The sequence below is a fragment of the Glycine soja genome, chromosome 2 (assembly GCF_004193775.1).
Source record: "Glycine soja cultivar W05 chromosome 2, ASM419377v2, whole genome shotgun sequence".
Taxonomy (NCBI): domain Eukaryota; kingdom Viridiplantae; phylum Streptophyta; class Magnoliopsida; order Fabales; family Fabaceae; genus Glycine; species Glycine soja.
Window position 1 is genome coordinate 48953698 of NC_041003.1, and position 24779 is coordinate 48978476.

Below are 24779 nucleotides of genomic sequence, written 5' to 3' on the forward strand. Positions count from 1 at the left end.
ACCTTTCAAACAGAACCATACAACCATAAAGAAAACTGTCTAAGACCTGTTAAACTACAATTCCTTTTTTTCCCAAAATCAAAAAGACCTGTTAAACTACAACAGTACAAGCTTACACATCGCTTACTAATAAAAAAATATAATGATCGAACACAAATCACAGTCACAATAGTGTGAACGAAACACTCGACTAGAAATTTTGGTAATGCAGTGAGTTTCTTTTAGGTACAATGTAATATGTAATATACTAATGCATTGCTGGAACGCCTATAGCTTGCCAGTTAGTGCCATCTAATGTCATATATAGGCATATTCATAGATTTGGTTATTGTGTGAATGGTCCCTAGCCATTATTTAGATTTCATACTCTAGCTACGTATATTTATTTCTAACATTGTTGTTGAACCTTACATTCAAATTATTCCCAAGCCATCTATTCGGAGCAATTAATTTAATGCCAATATTAAGGCTACATTCTATTTCCTAGTCTCCTAGGTGACCTAACATCATAAAAGGAAATTTGAATCCTTGAAGTTTCTTCTTTAAGGACCACGTTGTTCAAACATGGAAAGAGGTTTGATAATAACCATTGATAAGTGCAATTATTCCTTCGTACCTACTCATAATCATGGTGTCTGAAATTTGGGCATACAATCATCTTCTCCTTGACAATTTCTGATCGTTCACATGCCAGCTAGTTAAAGTTGGTTGTAAACATGCATTTATATGACCATTCAACACTTACAACTAAGACAATTCATAGGTGTTTTCCCAGAGAAAACGAAAATTCCCAATACATGCTAGTAATATAAATCAGAAGGTCTATGAAAGCAGAAACGCTTGGTCATTAAATTAGTTAGAAGGTAAAACCATGCACGAAGTAAAAAATAATAATACTTGGTATCCCTGACAACCGAATTACATAATGTTAGTTAAATGTAACGTTAAAAAGAGGTAAGAAAAAAAGCGAAATAAATTATTAGCGATAAAAAGAGAGATATAAAAAAAATGAGAACAAATAACCAGGTGTTGAAGTTAGTGGGAGTCTAAAAATCAATAACAGTCGTGTTAATGCCTTACTCTCTATTCTCTAACTCTCTTTCTGGGTGTCTATTATGACTGAAGTGCAGTCTCCATGGATATTTTTCAGATCAAGTATTATCTTTTAGGGATTGATGACGACATGGAAACCAATTTTTTATACTTACATAAGAAAAAGAAAAAAGAACAGGAAAGGATTTTTTGAGGGTGGACAAAAGTGAAGAATGTAGGACAAGAAGAAGGATTTGAAACACATAAACGCCCATTTCTACACTTCAACTATGATTACTGAGAATCTTTCATGTGCTGAAAATGGTTTCCTTGCGTTGAACACTGATTCCTAGAGATGCTACTTATTTCCTTGCAAAGCCTCACAATATTTCAGTAACCATATAGATGTATACCAAAATCTTGCTTTTTGACTGGGAATGTAGGTGACTCAAATGCCTTTGTCAATTTTCTAGCCAAAAAGCTAGGTACTTCTTGTACGTTGAACAATACATTCAACAAATTGGTCACCAAATAAGAAGTCAATGGACAGAGGAATAATTTGATCATCATCATATCGGTAAATTTTACCACCCATAAATTTTTGAAAGTCAACGCTTACGGAGTAGATTCAATCTTAATGATGATTAGAGATTTAAATATAAGACAATTGAGGATATTAATTGAACATGCTAGACATGCTGCCACAATACAGTTATACATGTTGCCAGAAATGAGGTTGTTGCTTCTATTTGACTATTTGAGTACACCAAAAAAAATCTTATATTACTTAACAATCAAAACTAAAAATAGTTTAAAAATACCCTCTTCTCTTAATTAATCTTGGTGTCTTCTTAAAGACAACCATAAAAACTCACGAAAACTAAAAACAGGCAATACTTTAGATGGGATGAGCCTAGCAATACTACTATACTAGTAGGCTTGGTCGGAAGTTGGAATATAGTTATATATGTTAATGGGCAAAAGACTTCTTTTACAAATTCCATGATGCATATAATTGCAGAAGGACAATGATAATTGAGCAGGCTAGTTCTAATTAAGTGGATTACAAATAAGTTAGTACCGATCAAAAGGACTAGAACAAATATGTCCAAGTTGAAGATGTAATTAGTTGGCTGGTATACTATTCAAATATAACAACAGCAAATCCTATAGAACCACCATATCATTGAAGGTTCTGAGAGAGAATAAATTAATAGTAGGGGAAAACTTTGGAACTATCTGGAAGAATTAGAAAAATGGAAACAGGGCACAACAAAAAAATTGGGTTCTGTATCCCGAAGAGAAGAAGCACTTGTGTCTCATATGCCCTAATGGAGAAAACAGAGTTAACAAAGCAAAATAGGATAATATATATGTTAAGAATGCCTAGTAAAAGCAAGTCAGAAAAAAAAAAATTACTCCATTTTTTGTGTTTTCCAATTGCCCTACACCATCTACTTGGGTAATTCATACTCATACCAATCAATACGTAAATGTATGGACCACACCACAACAGCAATATTGTAATCATAGTTAACAGCTGTGATTTGTGAAGCACAAGTCAAAATCTTAAAACCCTAGTAGCCAAATTGATCATTGATGTGAGGGACCACGACTATAAAATACGTAAGGAGTTGAAGAGGGCAAGAAGGACAATTAATTGTTACAAAGAAATCAACACTCTGGCATGGGAATGATTTTGTAGGAAACAAAAAACGTGTACCGTGTACGTACGATGAAACAACTTGTTAACGTCATTTAAATACTTCTATGCATTTCCTTTGAATTGATTGACCACAGAATTGGTTGGGGGTATACTTGCAACATTGCAACCCTCATTTTTCGTTCTTTTTGTTGGTTGGGATCATAAAAGGAAAGGAAAATAACTTTTTTCTTTCCAATCCCTCATTTTTCTTTGTGTAGCTTATCGTCACGACCAAAGATATTTTCGTGATCTTTAAAAAAAAACATAATAGTTAATCAACCTTAATAGGATATGTTTGAGTGTCAACACGGAAAGATCCATAATAATCTATAGGGCGCATCTAGCATGGGAAAGGACTCAGATGTCTCTCACCTTGCAAAGATAAGGTGGGGCGTCTAATATAGGGGTTTTTTTAGATATGTGAGGGAATACCATGGGTATGCTACACTAGATTAAATAAAAAAGAAAAAGAAAAACAATAAGCGGCACCGTTCCTTCTCCCTCTCGATTTTCGTCACCCACCATCTCGGCCGACGCATCCCTCTTGCGCTTTTCTGATAAATTTATATACATACTGATCTAAACATGCAAATCAATTTAAATAGCATATTCAGACGGAAGTTAAATATTACGAGCGTACCTCCAGTTTTACAGATCAATCTCGAAGCGGCGTATACACGAACCCAAAAACAATTTTGTAAAGTTTGTCTATCACATAGTTCAACTAATTTTGTCAACCAATTTCGTTATCAAAATGTGTGCTTGAGAATACGAACGTGAGTTTGTTACTGAATATAAAAGAAAAAAGAACTAGTTAAAAAATAAATTTCCGAAAAAATTACAACAAAAGAAAAATAAATAAAAAAATAGAACGTGAAACGTGATCATTCCATCTCTTCATCAAATCTGGCACCAGTAACAATGCTACGTCACAAATCACAATAGTCCTACACTTATCTTAACAATCCTAAGTCACAATAGTTTATTTTTTGAATTTAATCTAGTATAGTATGGACATTCACACAATAGTCCTATACTTATCTCAAAGAATAATCTTACTCATATGTACCAAATTTGTTTTCCATGATGGGAGATTTGTTGAGTTTTCCCATACTAGACGCTACCATAATCTACAAAATCAAATTGCATACAAAGAACAAATTTGTTATGACAAACAGTGGACATGGATTTTGCTCTATTTCTAATGATCTTTGGATACACAAAAAAGAATGAACTTTCATCTTTTTCATGAGTGTGGGATCAAATATTTCTTACGTCACTTTTTTTCCTTAAATGGATAACTATCGTCAGATAGAATTTTTTTTAGCACTAGTTGAATAGGCAACTAATCCTCTAGCTGCGCCTCTTGGCGGCCTCAACATCTCATCATGTCTTAGCCTTTTCATTCTATCATTTTCTATACCAAAAAAAAATTATAATTTAAATTTTGATTTTTGCTTTTTGAGACAAAATCATTAATTTAATCCTTTTAATGTTTTTTTTATAGTAATATGAACTTTTATAAAATTTTGTGACATCATAGAAGTTTGTCAAGTAATTTCAAGAAACGAAAATAAACTTCTTCTATCTTCATAATACTTATTTGATATTTAAACAATAAAATTGATGTGAAGTAAATATTGTGGGGAAAAAGTATGGGCTTGGTTTAAGTGGCCCAATAATGTTATGCTCTGAAACCAAAAATTGGAGGCCCAACAATGACCTGGTTTTGCATCGTTCCTGTTCTGTTCTTCACCGCGCCTCGGTTTCCATTCCTTCTTCTTCCTTTGTGTTTCTTTGCGTTCATTATACCATTCCCATGGCTCAATAATCGTTGCTTTGTTCGTTGGGTTCAAGAAAAACGCTCAAAATTTCAACCATGGCTGCAACCCTTACTTCAAGATGTTCTCTTCGTAAGTCCTTACTTTTTTATTCTGCTTCATCCCCAGTGTTTTCTCCTGGGTTTTCATAAAAGCCTTCAATTTTTAGCTATTGAGCAAATTTCTATTAAAATTCTGTTATTTTTTTTTCTATTAGCTTAGAGTCATTGAGCAAGTGTTATGGTAATAAGCATGCATCAGTACTGTGGTTGGATTGTTATTGTTGGATTATTATTGGTTTCTTACATTTTTTAGATCTGCTAACAGTTTTGATAAAATATTTTATTTTTTTTAATTATAGTTCATGCAGTCACACTGTATATAAAGAATTTTTATCTTGTCATCCGATGATAAAATGTCGCTTAGTTTTACTTTGTTGTTTGCTTTTTTAATAGTCAATCTGAAGTTTTGAAATTTAACATATTAAGCTTTGTGTAACTCGGTAGGCCAAAGTATGCATTGCATTCATTATGTGATGGATAAATCTCCTTACATTTTTATTGCCATGATATATATATTTTTCCATATTGATGAGCTGATTTTTTCATGGAGCAGTAATTAGCTTTGCTTTGGTTTCATGTGTTGAAAATCAAACTAGTGGGCCGTTCTTTGCTTGGTGGATTAAGGAATAATAACTTGTCTGGTTCATTAACATCGCATGAGATAAAATCCAGCAATTTCTTATCCCAGGTCAGTTTATCAATTATGGCAATATCATAGCTGTGAACTTGTGATCACGGGTGATATTTTCAAGAATAAAACTTAGATAAGGTTTGTTTGGTATTGTTGGCTGTTGATGTTGTTATTCAATTAGAATTAGAGTTTCATTTTTGGTAATCTACAAAATAAAGTTTGCATTAAAGGACTAAAATGGATTATCAGGGTAAAACTCTAATTCTAATGGGAGAACAGCGCAAACAACATCTAAAGAACTGAATCTAAGTTTTTCTTATTTGCAATGGCATGTTATTTATTTGCTAAACTTGGTCATTTCAAGTTGTGGACAAGCTTGTAATTCAAAAGTGCTAGACATGGAAATTGGAATGATTGTTAGATCCATGCATGACTGATGAAAGAAATTGTGTGGCTTTAGCAGCAACATCACGTTCATACAGATGAGGACGGTTCTGAAGGTGGTTGATAACTCGGGGGAGAAAAAAGTAACGTGCATTCAAGCATTGAAAGGGAAGAAGGTGACACAATAATAGCATCAGTGAAGGAGGCACATGCAAAGGGGGAGGGTGTGATGGAAGTGAGGTCAAGTTTGATGACAAGCAAGGCCAACCCATTGGGACTAGAGTTTTTGGGCCAGTGCCTCATGAACTCAGGCAGAACAACCATGTCAAGATTCTTACTTTGGCCGGCCATATTGCTTAATTCAGCTTGCATTTTCTTAATTTGGAATTTGTGTGTGTGTAAAATGTACTAATTTGGTTTTAATCAAGCTCTATTAGGGAAAAGAGGAAAACGAGAGTGTACAATTGATGCCCTCAATTTAGGGAAAAGAGAAAAACACATGTATTGGAACTAATTTTTACCATTAAAAATAACAAGTAGCAGGCAAAAGGGATGCATTATTTTTTATTGCTTCTTGTGTGGAGGAATTATTATGTTCATGATTGCACTTGAGAAAAAAAAAATCATATGTATAGGTAATCATATTTTGCTTTTAGTGCTATTAAATCATCTTGCCTGGTTTTTTACGAAGTTAATTTTGTAAAATTATAGTCAATCCGATGATCAAATGATCGGTGCTTAATCTTCTTTTTTTTTTTTTAAAAAAAAAAAAAAAAAGGAACCGTGTGAAGCTATCTCTATAAATAGATATTTTCGTAAATGACGTTCCAGTTACAAACTTTTTTTTTTCCTTGTAAAATAAATGCATATTACGCAATTGAAAACGCCACGAGTGGACAAAAATTACAAATAGCGTATTAAGTACATCATTCAAACATGACATTTCAATATTCTTTAACTTTTTTCCCATTTTGCTTATCGATATAGAAAATGTGTCTGCATATATATATATAGTATTTATTTATATTTTAAAAAATGTATTATAGTTCAAATGAATTTTTTTAGTAAGTATTAGTTAATTTTTGAATTATGCAATTTTTTATAAACTTGATGTGTAATAAGATCAATTTAACAAATATCATTTTTTTGGACGGCAAAAAAAAATATCATAATGAAATTAACATTCTAAAAGGTATTGAATGCAATAAGCTAGAAAGCATACCAAAAAAATAAATAGAAAATTCATGATAACGTCAAAAATTAATTTTGACCATTAAATGAAATGGATTATCAAGATTAAATTTAAGTCAAATAGTTATGGTCAAGATGTTACCTCTCATTTCTTACTTTCCCATTAGATAATTGTATATAGATTTTTAATAAAAAGATACTTTTCGTATAATGATAGTGATGAAATTTGAATTTGTCGCCTTGTACAAATTATTCAAACTCCTCTTCAGGCCCAAGATCCTAGTGACTTTCATGACATTGTTCAATCTTATTTTAACATTTTATTTAATTAATTTGATTATATTAATAAACCGAAGAGATATCAAATTGTATTAAATAATGTGAGAGCACAATATTAAATACAACTACAAAACTTTTTTGTGCTGACATTACACGAAAGAGGAAATTAAATTCATGTATACATACTATACTGTACTATAGGAGTAATGTACAACACAATTCAGAAAAATAAGAAGGAAGAAATTTAAAATAGATTCTCTCGGGACCCTAAAACTATTAATGTAGTAGGGTTTGAATTAGATTGAATTTGATGGGTACTACTATTTTGTCCTATACACTAAAGGCTGTAGTATTATTTACGCAACTCTACCGATAGGGGGAAAAACAATTGAAAGGATAGGCACCTTAATTGGTAAACATTTAATGCCACAACGACAAAAGGTAATACGATAACTCTCGAATATGCACCAAAGGCACGTGAAATACCAAAGTTTTGGCATCCTTATATTCCCCTCCCGTTTTGTTACACATATACCTTAATCTTTATGGTGTCTCTTTCCTCTCTTGAGAGAAAAATAAGACTTTTGGGTCATCCCACCAACCTTCCTTTCCTTTGATTTGCATGCATATCCACAATTAATACAACTCATATTCCTTCAAATCTCATACTAAAGCTTGAATTTTCCCACCTGGAAAGATCTGAGTATCGCAGTTTCTTCATCATGGGTGTCCTTGGAACAATGGTAAGACATTTGGACACAATAATAGGGTGCACAAATTAATTAATCTCTCTCCATTAATTTGCTTTTAAAAATATCTGTAATAATTTGTGTCGTATATGTTATACTTTTCACACAATTAATACCTGAGAAATCCCAAGAACAAAATTCATTTTATGAAAAACATATTCAGTAAAATATGTACTTTCTGCAATTTAACACGCACACACACTCATTGTAACTATAGGTTTTTCATTTTATGTTTTTCCCCCGTAATAACAGCCTGTTTTTTGTTTTCTGCATACCAGGCCTGTAGTGATGCTTCTTTATCCTCTTCAAGTAAATGCCATATCATGCAATAATGTATCATTTTCACTTCATGATTGCTATATTTCTTAATTAACAATTAATAAGAAAGAAATTAAGCATCCTACGCAAAGGCATGCATATTAATTATCTGATACTAGATATGACTAATCTATAAATGCTTGATTTCCAGGTAAATATCACAGATACGCGTCAATGAGAGAAATTGAAAGTGTGATGATCAACAGTGGCTAACGTATTGGGTTTTATACTCCTTCATGACCCTCTTTGAGCTTTCCACTCATGAGATCCTTGCTTGGTATGTTGACATCAACATAATGTCAAATTAAACTATATATATTTATAGGCACACAACAATTTAATATTTGAACTTTGGCATAATAATATATATAGGTTTCCCATTTGGGGATACCTGAAGCTTATGTTTTGCATCTGGTTGGTAATGCCAATGTTCAATGGAGCGGCTTACATAAATGAGAATTATGTGAGGCAATATATAAAGAATATTGGAAGAAGTTCCAATTATTCTGAGGAGTACAAGAAGGTCCTTCACATGATGACCTTCGATGCAAGGAAAGCAGTTGAACGCTATATCGGTAGATATGGCCCTGATGCCTTTGAGAGAGTAGTGAGAGCGGTATGATATACATGATTCAAAACAACTATGAATCATTTCTTCATTGTAAAGCTCATCTATATATCTGTCTTTTTAACATTTTTTTTAACTTTCATATGTGCAGGCTGAAAAAGAATCAAAGAAGAGCTGAGTTAATAGTGACTATATATTTGACCAAGTTGGAATGAACATTGTGAAATCGACACTTCTTTCTGTATATATTTCAACATGAAGGAGACGGAGTTTCAGAATTATTGTTTAATTAATTAAATCAAATGACGGCAATTATAAGATTCATTTATTTTATTTGTATCTTCCATGGTTTAAGAATGTACGTAAGAGCATTCTATCTAGTTTGATATAGTTATTTTCTGATTTAGTTAATAAAAAAATAAAATTATTTGGTGAAATTATCTTAGTTTTTGGCTAAATCCCTTTAACGAGTATTCTACTGCAATGGTTAATAATTGGTTTCCTCTAAGTTCCTCAGCATATATAACTATTAACTACCCACAAAATCATGCTTAATTGGGATTAAAATAATGGAAAAGCTTGACAATCGCAAAAACCATAATGCTTTCATAAGCAACCTTTATTGGGTAATACTCATCTTCAAACAAAGCGACGTACGTAATAGTCATTATGTATAAATTAAAGTGGCGGAAACCCAATCTTATAATAAAATAAAACCAGTTCAACCTTTTTCCTTCAACGGTTTGGCATACACGTACTATATAGTAACTTTATTATGCATATACAGTATATAGTAACTAATACTGTATTGAATGAATGTTTTTAACAGAGTAATTAAAATCAGGAAGAAAATAAAAATTGAAACATAAAATCATGCACCCGTTAGATGAATTGAATTATCCTAGACTCTTCCGATTTTATTTGTGGAAACATTCTAAAACGTAACAACTTCACCCCTCCTTATTTTCCCTTTTCATACAAAGATGCTGTTTGTTATTACTCGTTAGCATCACTTCCAGCTCGGTAATACATAAGCTTAAAATACAAGAAAGTTTGGCCAATATATAAAATACTTGGAGAAGTATGATCTATAAGACAAAGAATCAAACAAGAGGATCGACTGCGCAATACTTTGCCTACTAACTTTTATGTTGGATTTTGATAAAAATTTATGTTTATTTGGTGTTGCATTAATTCAGTATTTTGATCCTCTAATTTATTATTTTGGTTCAATTTAATCTTTTATTTTTTTTCAATCTGATCTTTTAATTTTTAAAATTAATTCAATTTAATATTTTAATTTTTTTTTTCAATTTATTCCTCTAATTTTTAAAATCGATTGATTTTCTTTAAAAAAATATACATTTTATAACGTTTTAAAATCGGTGATGTTGAACCATCATAAAACATAATTTCTGAAGAATCAAATTAAATCTAAATAATAAATTAAACTTACAAAATACTAATTTATTGGTAATAATCGCTGGTGTACAGGCAATTAATATCTGACACATCATTACCTCATTTTGACTCAAATGAATATGAAATCCGTTTAAATTTAATAAATTCATTAATTAATGTAACGTCTCCCTTGTAATTGAACTTGGAATGAATTAGTCAAATTAATTTATTTTAATATATTTTATCTCAGAACTTAAGACATGAATGGAAATTAAAACTATTTTCCCATCAAAAGCAAGTTGACTAGATTAACTTTTCATATATCCAAAGCAGTTTCTAATCAGTTCTTTTTTCTTTATATGAAAAATAATTGTTTTCTAAAAAATAATCAAAGCCAGTTCCAATTAATGAGGAAGTATCCAATGGTTAATGAATATAACTAAAGCCTCAAATTCAAGTTTTATTGAATAGGTTAAGAGAGATGGACTATTCCCTTATTATAAATCCCATCTTTCTTTCCTTTCTGCTGTATCAAAAATAAGCACATCATATATTTGCCATGTGGGGAATACCAGGCTCAAAATTAGAGATAGATATCCAAAGCGTCATTCTTTGGGGACAAAATTCTGCAAAGGGCATAAAACTTCAAAACTGAGAGCTGGATGTATCAAAAGACTGGATGGAATTATATCAATTTTCCACCGGTTTCAGCAACCTGACAATATTGATACATGGACAATCCTGTTATGTTCTCAAATGGATATATACTATGGAGGAGGAGAAACAGATATGATAAAATGATATAACTTACACCTAAAATCAGTATACTTTTGTCAATTTTCTCTGAATTTCTACATCACTATCACTGTCAGTAATCATCGCAGGTGAGAATATGGCAGAATAGCTTGTAATCCTGATCCATGTTTTAAGAGGAATTTAGGATGTGCTTCGCTCTTTTAGGACCAAGTCGGACAGGACCTGATGTTACCATGCTGTCCAGTTTAAAAGAATTCACAGCAGGATAACTTCCAGGATTTTGATTTTGTGCTTCATGCTGACAACACCTACTCCTAGCACTGCCCATGTGCGGATCCAGTTCGAGTGCTCTTGTGTTTCGTTGCAATTCCACGCTTGACTTTTCTTCAGGCAACCTAGTCATACGACTCAAGTTTTCTTGCACTTGTATATTCGGTAACCTGGAATCATCAAGATTGGCTGCGGCTGCAGGATTCTTCCTGGTATTTGCGCACAGATGATGCTCATCAAACTTCAATCTGTCAGCAACCTTATTTATGTTTCTGTTACCACTATTTATGGTAGAGGGTGTAACTGGAAAATGTAGAGGATGAACAATTGATGATGGAGAAAGAGGAGTTGTCTGCATGGGACCTAGAGAAGTCAGATGATTAGAAGGAAAGCGAACTTCTGCTGAATGATTCACAAATGGAGTAGTGAAATTATTTCCCCACAGATTTTGAGGAAAATTTTGACTAATTGAAGCAGAAAATTGCCGAGAAAAGGTCCCTGGTAGCATTTCATCTGTTGAGCTTGACAACCACGATGGTGAACTTCTGTAGGGACTATGAAACCAAGATGTTTTGGCCTGTTCATTCACAGTTGGCTGCAAGAAAGGAAATCCAAAGGCTGATTTTGTAACATGGGGATTTGTGTTCTTGTCATTCAGCTCACCATTGGTTACATGAGGCGAGTGACTAAAATTGCCAGGAGTAGGTAGTACCACTGATTGAGAGATCAATCCTAGAGGTTTAGCTCCAGGTATAAACTGCTCTGAAAAGTCATTGGATGCACCATTAAATACTGAATACGAACTAGACTTTTGAGTAATGGGATTGAAATAAGAACTGGCATTTCTGTTGACTCCAAGACTTCCATTTTGAGATACATGATTACCTAGCCGATCAATAAACTGTTGAGAGAATCCAGAGTATGTACTGCTCATCAATATGGTGCTTTGTGCTGCTTGATTGCTTTGAATTTTTGCTGATTGCAATACATTGTCAGCTGATATTTGTAAAGGTGAACCAGATGCCCAATTCTGCTTAGAACTTCTTCCCAATAAAGAGTGATCTAAAGCAGCATATTCAGAATAATTCCTTCTTCTGGATTCCTCATCAGGCCAAACATCTCCCGCAAATTGTTGCATCTCTTGGCTGCTTCTACCAATTGGAACATCTTTACCCATCAACCTCATTGTTGGTTGGTTGGAACTTGGTGAGATATGATCTGAATCTTCTTTCAGAGAAACCACCCCATTTCCATTATGATTCCTGACCCGGTTATATGGATTCTGTTCAATGAATGAGTTTTTCTTACGGTTCAACTCTGAATTAAGTGGCGGGACATAGTGACCGGAACACATATCTGAAGAATTAGGTCGGTGGATATCTTCTCTCTCTCTAGATTGTAACTCGGTGACAGGTAATCGGGTTGGATGATGTGGAAATGGATTAAGACAATCTTTTGGAAATGTCTTCTGAACAACATGATTTTCATTAATGCTTAAATTTTCCTGGTTATTTTGATGGAGAATATTATTAATGGGTAAGCCACTAAAAGAGCCACGTAATGTACTTGATGTATCTGACTGGTTGATCCTTAAGTCTCCACTTGAACTGAAATTGATTAGCTCACCATGAGAATTGAGTGGCAAACCAAAAAAATTCGGATCCAAACAGCTATTTTTGTCACTTCCTTTCTCCCAGCCTGTAATGGGGAATGAGTTATCAATCATATCTGCAGAAAGCATACGAGAAAACTGTCTGTCACCCAAGGCCTCGCCACTATTATCTTTATCTCCATAAGTTTGCAACGGAGATTCCGGTTTTTCATTTGCATTATATGAAGCAGAATAAGATGAAGAAGGCTCCAGAAATGTCTCTGTATTTTCATTTGAGTTAACAGCATCAACCTGTGGATCATCCAAATGGTCCAACTTCCCACTGTAGCTGAAAGATCCAGATTCACACACTTGTGTATTGATACCAGACATCTGCTCTTCTTGGACTGCAGAAAGAGGTCTAGAAATGTCGGCATATGGAGAACAATGCAGGGTAGTTCTGTTGCCTCCATAAAAAAACTGTGAATCAATATTGTCACAAACTGCCACCTTGGTCAACAATTCTGACTTCTCTTCTAACTGCTTCGACTTCTCTTGATTGATACAAGGCTTCAAGAAGCTTTGTACGGTATCTTGTTCCAGAGTGTTAGAAAACTGTTTACTTTCAACTATAGGGCAAACCTCCTCTCTCTTGTCTCTGTCTATATTAACGGCAATATGATCATAATTTCTGTTTGGCTCCAAACTTGCAGTTTCTTCATCACTTCCAGAAGACTTCTCCTTTACTATTGAAGAAGCCAGCGCATCTGAAGATAACTTGAACATGGTTTCATCAAATGAATTTGTCTTTTTTGGACCAAGTATATCATCTTTGCCAGAGAATTTCACATGTCTGTTCGAGGTTGGCTCTTGATCATTATCATGGCTTTCTTCAGTACCATCTCCAATACTACTGCCACTTGATGTCTTTTCAGAAACATGTTTGAAGTGGTTCTTAAGAATGCCATGAACAGGAGATACTGCTTTTGGTTGCTTTCCAACTGAGTCACAGTTTTTAACTTGTTTCTTTCTATCGATAGAAGGATCAACCTCATGAAGTGGAAGCATTTTATTATCAATTGTACCTTTTAGTTTTCTGGAACTATTAACTGCATTTTGCACCATGCGCTCGTAAGCATCATCCTGAGATGGACAAGATTAACAAAATTATGGATGTTATAATAAAATCAGAATAAGCTGACTAAGCTTTTAGGCTATGCAAAATATGAAGATAAATATGTTTTTTTTTGTAATGTAGCTTTTTTATGGATGTTATATTATAGCTTTTATAAGAAAATAAATAAAATTACAACAACGTTTATGCCAAAAGATGAATGTGAAAGGATTTCAATTGTCTATGACAGTTGCTACATTACAATTTACAGTAACTTGATGCCCAAAGATGAATGTCCCTAAAAGTTTACTCAGACCATTAATTGGTCATCAAAAAGCTTTTTGTAAAAGATTGACTCCGTTCATGACTATATTAATTGATCATTTTAGTATCAATTTTCAGAAGAGGGAAATATACAAATCCATATACGTATCATAAATGCATAGATCATATATTTAAGTAGCCATAAAATACACTTAGGTACTAAGAAAAACTATTGAATTTTTTTGTTATCAATACATCCCAGAAAATGCTCGTAGTTAATAATATAAAGTTATTTGAGCATATATATTCTGGTACAAATATACTATTATTTTTAAAGCTTTTACGAGTGAATATACATGAAATAACCATATATTAAGCTAGATGTAGGTATAATTATATATATGAATACCAGCATGAAGAATGCACGAGAGCTTCAATTCAAAATCTTATTTATCGATAGTAAAATCTATTAAAAGCTTTTACGTATTAATAAAAAGTACATATCCCTAAAATCGTTTTTTTTTATTGCACCCTAAAATCGATTTTAATTTACTTAATAAACAGAACGCTAAATAAACTTGTACAATTTGGTACGAATATTATTTTTTGGAAAAATCTAGCTGTAACTGAAAGGTGGGGCGTAAAATAATTATATGCTATTAAGATATTAAAAATCCGATAAGTTGCAATTACACTATGATAAAAAAAAAATTGTAAAGACAACCCTTTCTGTAACAAATTTTCTACCTTGTACAATTCCACTTTGGGGAATCATGTGAGGAATCTTCTGTTTGAAATCACAAGAGATTACTTCGAAAAATAATACCCTAGTAAAAATTGTACTTCTAAAGAAGAAGCTAACGAAAAACACATGCATGGATGTAGCAAATATAATTACAACAAACAACTATTACAGATTCTGAAATTAACCAATATCACCATGTGGTTAAAATTATTATTGTAAAATATTTTTACGATAAATACCTTGGTTCATTCTTTTAGAAGAAAATTTAAAATGCAAATTAATCATTCTTTTAAAATGAGAAAACCCTCTAATTATAAATAAAATATTCCTAAAGTCATTTATTTTAATTAAATTAAAAAAATAGTGGGATATTAATACTTTTCTCTAAATTAAATGGATTTTATTAAAAGGGAAGGGGAGGACAATGGCAAATGCATGAATCATGATGCTTAAATAGTTTTTTTTACATAAATTTGAGACTGCTACATTCACTGCTGAAATGCACATATCATATATGATACACCTCTGTAGAAATTTACGTGGTCCATATAACCCCATTCCAAACCTGAGATTTCTGTAGAATCTGAATGCCGAAAAAATTCAATCTATTTTAATCTTGAAAAGAAATGACAGCAAGGAAAAAAGAAATAGAGAAAAATAATTATGAACTGAAAGTGTAAAAAATTTTACAGTCATCCAATTACAGTCTATCATATATTAAAATAATTATCTTTAACTAATTCAAACGATTTGTGATTTGATGACGATATAAGACTATTTCAAAGAGAATCCATATATAAGCATTAAACTTAAAAAAATATTATGATTATGGAACCAGAGTTCGAGAAGATTTTAGGAAAATAAAGTATTTACTAAGATTAGTCTAGAAACGTTATTTAAAACAACAATCTAGACACTATTAAGATGCCATTACTGATACAGTAAGGACAGTCAAGTTATAAATTTCATTACTAAGGATACAGTTGGCAGCAAGATCATATCATCCTTATACCATCATCGAGTAAACTTCATGGCTAGCCAAGTTAAATATTTGACTACTTCCACTTTCAAATTTCGGCCAACGTAACCACAAACTGACATTGTTTTCGGTTTTCTCTTGGTTCTATATACACTTAGGTTGGGTTCTAATACTCATCGATTTGGTCGTATATATCTCAAAACTGCCTGAACATGTCCAAAACATGTGTCGCTAACTTATGTTGACCGATACATCGAAGTCATTCTCCCCACAGACCAACACTTTCAGAATATATGATCAGGTGTCTCACAACGACAGAAAGTTCAAAACCATTATACGTACCATCACCACTCCCTACTTCACTAATACGCCATAAAAAATGCCCATGCGATAATGATCTATATCAACCCAAGTCAGAGTATTCTTTTTTCTGATGATACATGCCCATCAAGAATGGCATATGCAAACATTCATCAATCCAAATCAACTAATTATACACTTCTGACAGATCCAACAAATGATCTATCAAATTCTGGACCTCCACTTGCAGATCTCCCACTAGCCAAGATACATCCAGCTGTAAGCTGTGTATAAACCTCTACGTCCGAAAAACTGGCCACAAGAGATATATGATGAGAATCTGTTGATCTACCCATGGCCCATATGATAATTCCCCCCCCCAAATTATTAGTTAATAGTGACGGGGCTAGAGAAACCCCTCATCATTAGACTCGGCTCTCTCTTCTACCTCGTAACCCATGAGTGGCCCCTTCTAGCTAGGGTACTTGTACTGATTATACACACAACACACACACACACAACAGCTGGAGCAACATTCTTTGCAGGCTTCACTAACTTCTGAATCCCTTCCGCGCACGAAGGCACTTGTCTTAGTTTTCCTTTTTCGTAACACTCCCCTTTCCCAACTTTTACTTGCCGCGTATTTCGCTCAAGTACTCAACCAAAAAAAAAAAAAAACACACTCACTTTCGTCCACAAATATGTGAAGCACTCTCTCTAATCAGCTTTTTCAGCAGTAAATTTATGCAGAAAAAGCAAGACATAGAGTAAGGAAAGGGAAAGCTATAATCCCATGGCATAAGAAACTACATCAACGCAAAATCTACAGTAACGGGTAATATTTTATGCGCAAATTCCATGAATTGCATACTTATTAGCCAGGAATTAGCTGAAAATCGCCGAAACATACAACAAATAACGAAAGATAAACTAATATTTTATGAGACACAAACCACATACCTTGTTCCCAGTTGGTACGTTGTTGAAGGCATTCTTCTTTTTCTTCCTCTTCTTCTTGCTCACAACTGTCTTCTTCTCATGGTTCACGAACCACACACCACTATCACCGTGCTTCTCCACCTTGCTTTTCTTCTTCAACTTTTTCTTGTTCCTATTCTTCATCGTACTCTTGTTGTTCTTAATTACCGAAGCAACGGGACTAGCAACAGTAGCATAAGGAGCAGGAGTGGCGGAACTAGTTGAATCTCCACCTGAATAGCCATAATCGGATTTCTCCTCATCTTCTTCCTCAACCTGAATCGCTTTCCTTTTGCTGGCTTCGAACGGTGGTGCCACAGTGAGAATCTCCGCGATCGAGCGCTTCTTTGGCACCTTAGGTTTGGGAGGCGCCTTAGGTATGGGCTTGCAATTAACAGTCGTCCTTCTCATCTGCCGCCGTTCCTCCCTGACAGCCTGTGCTAGGCAACCGTCTATGTGCGCGTTTACTGCCGTCACCGTGGCGGCGTTGAAATCCCGACAAACAGGACACACCATCTCCATCTTCTCCTCGGAGGATTCTCCTTGGTCCGATTTCACCTCGCCACCTCTGGGCGTGGGCCTGGATCTCAGCGCCTCAAGCCGCCGAGAGAGCCACTCGAACTTCGTAACGGTAATCGAGGTAATCGAAACATCATTCGCCTCGCCCTTGCGGAACGGCCAGAACTTCAACACGCTCTCGATTTGCGGCAACGGCGGCGGCTGCAGCTGTGGCCGTGGAGGCTGTTGTTGCTCCTCCACCTTGAAAATCTCAGCGATAGAGCGCTTCTTCAGTGGCTTCGACTTCGACGAGGAAGATTTCAAATTCATAATCCTCATGTGGCGACGCTCCTCTCTCATCGTCTGCGCGAGACATCCGTCGATGTGTGCGTTCACCGCCGTGAGCGTCACGGCGTTGAATTCGCGGCACACCGGACAAACCATCTCCAATTTTTCATCCTCGTTGTTGTTGGAGTCGGAAGGAGGCGCAGATTTCTCGAAATCCATAGATTCTGCAGATTCCTCTTCGCTGCAATCTCCGTCGCCATCGGTTCTCGAAACTTCCGCAGCAGAAGGCGGATTCTCCAGATTTTGGGCGTGGCTGTCGTTGAAATCGTCGGATCTAGGGCACGGATTCATGGGCGGAAGCCACGACTGAACCTCCTCACGTGACGTATCACGTGAGGAGGTGGATGCGAAGGGCCAGCACTTGAAAACATCGATGGACCTCATCTTGGATGTGTAGTCCCTGCAACACAGCGAATCAAAACCTATAAAGCGTGCTTCTATATATTTATATTAGTAAAACGAAATCCACAAACAATAGATAATAGATAAATAGATATACCTTATGGAGAATCCATCAAACGTAGCCGCCATGATCAGTGATTAGATGAAGAGAGAGACTATGAGGAAGAAGCAGAAAACTGAGAAAAGAGGAACATGGAAGATTATGATTATTAGATGAGAGAGAATAATTAACGTTTAGAAGAGAAGAAGGAATGGGAGAGAGTGTATTGTGTGTAGCTGTCTGCTTGCTTTTCCCTAATTTATGACTGAAAGGGACGTATGAGAGAGAGCTCTAAAGTGACGACAGATACAGAAGAAACGAAGGTGAGAGAACATTTTATTAGTTAATTAATTAACACTCATATTTAATGTTGGTGCTTGCTGATTAATTATTTTATTATTGCTAATCAACTCTTGTGCTTTATTCTTTTATTTCCATGCATGTTTTTAAAATTAATTAAGTTATTGGGACTCTGGTGTATAATGTGTATTTGTTTAATGTTAATGTTAGATTTGTAGTATGATCTGTGTTATATGCCCATGCTCCTCTACTTATATGAAACAAAGATTCTGCTGTAAGACCACAAACAGTCCACCATACGCCATCACCCACCAAACCACGCGCTTTCTACCTTCATAATATCACCCTTTTTTATATAATTATTATTATAAATAGTTTCCAAATTATATTTGCATTGCTTCGTTTTTTGTATACAATTAACGCGTTATTTTTCATGGTTTTGAGGTCCACTTAAATAATAAGAAATAAATAAATATAAATTAAGAACTAATGATAAATCATGTGACATTAGACATAAGATAATAAATATTAGAATTCAATTTACTAAACAAAATTGAAAAATATTCACTTAGTAATAACTCGAATTTCAGTTACTACTTAATCTTTATGGTTTTTCCTTGCTTAAGAAAGAGGTGTGAAAACAGGAAACAACAATAAAAATTAATATGATTTTCTTTCTTTTAATACTTTCATTTGTTGAGTTTTATTAAGTTATATTCACTTTCACTTTGTTCTTTTTACTTTCATTTAGTTTCTTGAGTTATATTAATCAATTCGCTTTTGCTTTGTATTTAGTGGCGATCACAAAGAAATGGCAAAAAAGAGATGTGAAATAAGAGTTCCTTTCTTGAGTTTTATTATTAATTTAGAGTTACTTTTTCTCCATATTTGGTGACTAAAAGATGAGGGGGGAAATGAGAAAGAAGGTAAAAATGGGATAAAATAATAAAAGTCAATTTATTATTTATGAAATATAGTGAAGATAATTTTTTTTTTAAAAGAAAATGGTGAATCTCACTTGCATTTTTTTTTTCAAGTAAAAAGGACTATAAATGATAAAGAAACGCGTAACCATTTGATCTATAATTAATTTTGCATGATGACATAATTTCTTTTGCATAACAATGTGTTACTAATTGACATCCACTTACATTCGACGACCGCTAAATGAACTTATATGTGTCTTATTTTAACCCAATTTTCATCAACTTATAATTTGTGTGCCTCTTGTTTTAATTCAATTCCCTGGAACAAAACACACACACCTCAATAATTATTATGCTATTTGAAACTATTCTATCTCGAGAAATAGAGCGATTTCATATTTTTTTTTGTGTACTTTAAAACATCCTTCTTAGAGCAGAAAATAGGGGGGGAATAAATAAAAATCTTATGTAGCTGAAAAATATGAGAAAAAAATCAGTAGCAAACTTTTCTCTCATTCAAATGTTTAAAGATTCTATCTTTCTCGTTTTATTTTTTCCGTGCAAATAAAAGGTGAAACGTTAGTAAAAAAAAATAAGGAAAATATAAGGTATCAAGAAAGAGATTAATAACAAATACTCTTGAATGTTTTTTGGATTCATGGTTGACATGCCTTAACTTATAATATATAATGAGTCAATTTTTTTTCATTTATAAAGAGATTTTTTTTCTCATTTACCATGATATTTGACTTTGTATTAAAAATATGATTCTAAATTTTAGACTGAAATCTATTAAAACAATTAAAAATATTAAAAATAATTTTTACCTTAATACTAACTTGAGACACGATAATTGTTTAATGTATATCCTTAATCATATTATTTCTTCTATGTATAAATTTAATTAGACTTAAAGACATTTTGATAATTACATTCTGAAAATCAATCTTAATTGATAGTATAAGTTTTCGAACAAAACATTGTGCATTAGAGTCTCTTTATAAATATGTTTTATCCAAACAAAAATCATGTGACTATAAATTTATATTTACTTTTGGAATCAATTTTAGAAAATTGCATTATTCAAAATGAATTATACGAATGCATATTCAAATGCTGATAAAAAAAAAACGAATACATATTCAAGCATGCACTTGAGCAATGAGCATATTTATATTTTCATGCGTAAAATTAAACCCGTTAGTCGCCAAAATTTTATGGTTGTTCGTATTTGTTGTTTAATAGTATATCAATGTTCTTCGTATGAAAGTGATTTGTCCTTTGAGACACTTCAAAATCTTTAAATAATTGCCTACGAGCTCACCGAGAATTGCTTCGATGAGTCCAACTCCATCCATTGATTCATTCATGAATCAAGCGCCATAGCATGTAGACCGATTCAATCCAATGTGAATAGAAAAAAAACGATAAAAAAATCAAAAAATCGAATAAATCAACAATCAAACAGATAAAAAAATTATAAAAGCAAAATTTTTTATTGCCATCAGATCAAATTTTGGATTTGATTTTAGAAATTGATCCAAACTAAATGTATATATTTCTATTCATAAATTTATAATATCACTTATTTCTATTTTTATTTCTTATATATCTATAAAATTATCACATATATATAAATTATATTTATTTATGAAAAATATATCTAATTAAAGATATTTTTACTAATTATTTAAGTTAAGATACTTAAATATTATATTATTAGTTATATAATGACATATAAAGAAATATTTGATACTTTAAATTATTTTTCATTATATTTATTAAATATCATACCTTTTATTTAATATTTTCTTAAAAAATTAAAAGTAGAATTAAAACTAAAAATCGATCCAATTCAAACAATTTTAAGTTGGATCCGATCAAATCGAATTAAAAATTTAAACCGAACCAATTGAATAATAAATTAACAAAAACAGAATGATTGAATTTAATCATTTTTCTCTTTAAAATCAATTCAATTTAATCCAATAACACCCCTGATGAAAATAAGTTATGATGCTGAGGGAGGCAACAAGGAAGCAAGTATAAGAAAGGAAGAACTATTGATTGGGGCAGAGGTAATTCAAAATTACAATTAATGCATGGTTTGTGTTTTTTTTAGTTTTTAGTTTTTTTAAATTATTTTTAAGTTAATAAATTTTTTATTTAGGTTATGTTTAGTAAAATTAGTGTAATTGAAAATTGAAAAAACCAACTTATTATTATATTAGAAGTGTTTAATAAAATTAATTATTAAAATAGTTAAAAAGTATAAATGACATAAAAATAATAATACTATAATTTATTTTAAAAAAGTAACAAGAAAACTAAATAAATATATTAAAAATAAAAGTGAAGAAAAAGATAAAAAAACGAGAAATTAGAAATTAGTATTTCAAAAAAAACAAAAACTTAAAACATAACTTAATTACAACTATTTTATATTTTTTTTTAAATAATTAAAATGCGTACAGTAATAACATAAACATATTTTACATTATCATATATAATTAAAATTTTAGAATAAATTTTAAAGGCTTACGTCACTGAGCCATCCACTTCATCAACTTAAAACATTGAAAGTTCAAGATAGTAAAAGACACCTATATTAAAGTCCACTACAAGTGACTCAATTACAAGACAAGTTTGATACAATTTAAAATAGGAGAGCACACATTAGTCAAGGATACATTTCTCTTAACCAAGAATGAAATTAATGATAATAATAAAAAACTGTGCTTCTTTACATGTACCATTTTACATATTATTTTTTTAAAAATTATCTCAAACAACTATTGTCCTATTTATATACGTTACTTTCCTAGTTGTTTAACAATTTCAATATATCCTATATCCTATTATATTTTTTTAAAATTAAATTTTAATAGTTTTTTAAAAGAACTTATCAACAGTTTAAAATAATCTATATAAGGATGGACAACTTCAATTTTGAGATACATGAAAAATAATATTTTCTTTATCCTCCTCTTATCATCTTGAATCTTTTGAGCATCATTTATGAGATTCTAGCATTTTTTATTTTTTATTTTTGCTTTAAATACACAAATCTGTATGCATCACAATGTAAATTTTGAGAAAGCAAACTGATCAAGGCCAAAATTTACTTTCAAAACAATACTATTGTCACATCACAATTACTGTCTTATTTTTTCCAATAATTACATAATAAAATAATGTTTTTAATATATTTTATCATTAAATGATAAATATATATTATTAATAAAAAAATATTTAGTAAAAAGCGATATAAAACATTGCAAGAGTTAGTGTAGTTTATGAAAGTATAATTTAATCTCTTCTCGTATAAATTTGATCTCCACCTAATTTTATTCATTAAAAAAAAAGAGAAGCATGAGAAAGAATGAATAAACTCATACATGAAAGAAAAAATGATGCTGCTGTTTATAATTTTTCTCACTACAAATATAAGTAAAATCTAAAGCAAAAAGAATGTAAAATTTAAAAAATGAGAAGACAAAAAAAAAAGAGAGAGAGAAGAAAACCTACTTATATATATTTTTATTTTTTATATAAGAACGAATGTAGTATTAGTTATAGGTAAAATAAAAGAAAGTCAAGTAGTTGAAAAGTTATAGTGATCACTTCCATTCATCTGAGGTGAATGTCTACGGATTTTATAAATTTCAACTAGGATTACACTTCAAGTTTCAACCTTATTGCATTATGAAAAATGATATTTATAACTGTTTTTGTCGACAACTATAGTCATAACTTTGATTCTTTTTATTTTTAAATATTTCTTTATAGTTATATTCGTTTTCAAAAAATATATATTTCAATACTTAATAGAAATAATTTTAATATTAATATATGCACGGAAAAATCTAAGCCAACTTACTCTTTAGTAATCATTGATTAGATATTTAGATGTACTTGAGACCTTGAAAAGAAATGATTTTAAGATAGGACGCATGCAGGTTGGTCGCAGTGAATAGGATGTATTCAATCTGGACATTTGTACATAAAATATACCTGGATAGAATGCATCTAATTTGGACAAATTTAGATATGTAGAGCTTTTTTGGGTGGCATTTAGATATAGAGCTCAAATCATTAAGATTAACATAAATGATAAAGCTAGCTTGTAAGAAGAAATTGTACATTAGAATTATCCAAAGATAACTAAAAATGTAAGTTAGTTTGCAAATTTAGTTTCCAGTTTTCATTTTTGTTAATTGATCATAATACATTTTACAATGTATGTCTGGTTAAATATTTTTCAAAATGTATATATATATATATAGAGAGAGAGTTTCAAACAAAAAATAAGATATATGCATATGGAGAATTAGATTTTTATCATTAAGATTTAGTGACTTAAATGTAAAGTGAAAGATTGTATTTTATTAGATAAATCTTAGTTGAATGGATGAAAATTTTATAATCAAAAGATTTTAAACGGGTAACAAGAAATTATTTGATTCTATTTCTTTTTTTTTTAAAAAAAATTGTTTCCCAATAAAAATTAGTCTTATAATCATCTAAAGGCTGAAAACTTTATAATCAAAAGATTTAATTTAATTTAATTTAATTGATTAAACAAAGTTTATGTTATAAATTTTTTAATATTATTTTTAATTTTTACCGATAAAAAAATCATTCTATTAACATATTTTATTTATTTTTATTTATACTTTTATCACATAATAAACCTTATTTCATACTTATATTTTTCTCTTCTTTTTTTTATTCTCTAAATGTTTAGATAGATATCCACCAAACATATTTATTTTCGAAAAGCTACAAAAACTGTTTTTACTTTTTAGAAATAGTTATGAAACAAGAAAGGCCACATCTTGTTACAATTGTTTTCCAACGTTATAGGTACTATGCTTAAGAATTGAAAAGACATGGGATGGAAGTATCATGAAGCGCGTGAAAGGGACGAGTTGTGTGGCGATGCTTAGAATATGAGGCGCCCCCAATAACACATTACACACAATTGTTAGAAAAATAATTAGGAAATCAGAATTACGAACATATCAGTAAAATTATTTCGCATATAATTAATAGACAAATAGTTTTTATAAAAATACTTAATATAAAAAATAAATATGATAATAAATGAAAATTTAAAAAGAATTTG

General features: G+C 31.7%; 2 protein-coding genes and 1 pseudogene across 3 annotated transcripts; 2 read left to right on the forward strand and 1 right to left on the reverse strand.

Moving 5' to 3' along the window:
- Window positions 1-4466: 4466 nt before the first annotated feature.
- LOC114401986 lies at window positions 4467-6203 on the forward strand (annotated as a pseudogene).
- Window positions 6204-7620: 1417 nt separating this feature from the next.
- On the forward strand, window positions 7621-9061 carry LOC114372102 (HVA22-like protein f). The gene is made up of 4 exons (XM_028329511.1): window positions 7621-7847; window positions 8323-8448; window positions 8544-8787; window positions 8891-9061. Exons 2-4 carry the CDS (start codon window positions 8408-8410, stop codon window positions 8915-8917), a joined length of 312 nt encoding a protein of 103 aa, XP_028185312.1. The 5' UTR covers window positions 7621-7847; window positions 8323-8407; the 3' UTR covers window positions 8918-9061.
- Window positions 9062-10556: 1495 nt separating this feature from the next.
- Window positions 10557-18686, reverse strand: LOC114401994. Of its 2 annotated transcripts, XR_003664382.1 has the most exons (4): window positions 18483-18686; window positions 17120-18383; window positions 10952-13900; window positions 10557-10855 (listed from the first exon to the last, which is right to left on the reverse strand). XR_003664382.1 is itself a non-coding variant. In XM_028364556.1 (3 exons), the coding sequence occupies exons 1-3, from the start codon at window positions 18512-18514 to the stop codon at window positions 11066-11068; spliced, it is 4131 nt and encodes a 1376-aa protein (XP_028220357.1). In that variant the 5' UTR covers window positions 18515-18686; the 3' UTR covers window positions 10581-11065. The 2 variants fall into 2 exon arrangements, 1 of the variants encoding a protein (XP_028220357.1); XM_028364556.1 differs by having other exon boundaries at window positions 10581-13900.
- Between the last annotated feature and the right edge of the window lie 6093 nt (window positions 18687-24779).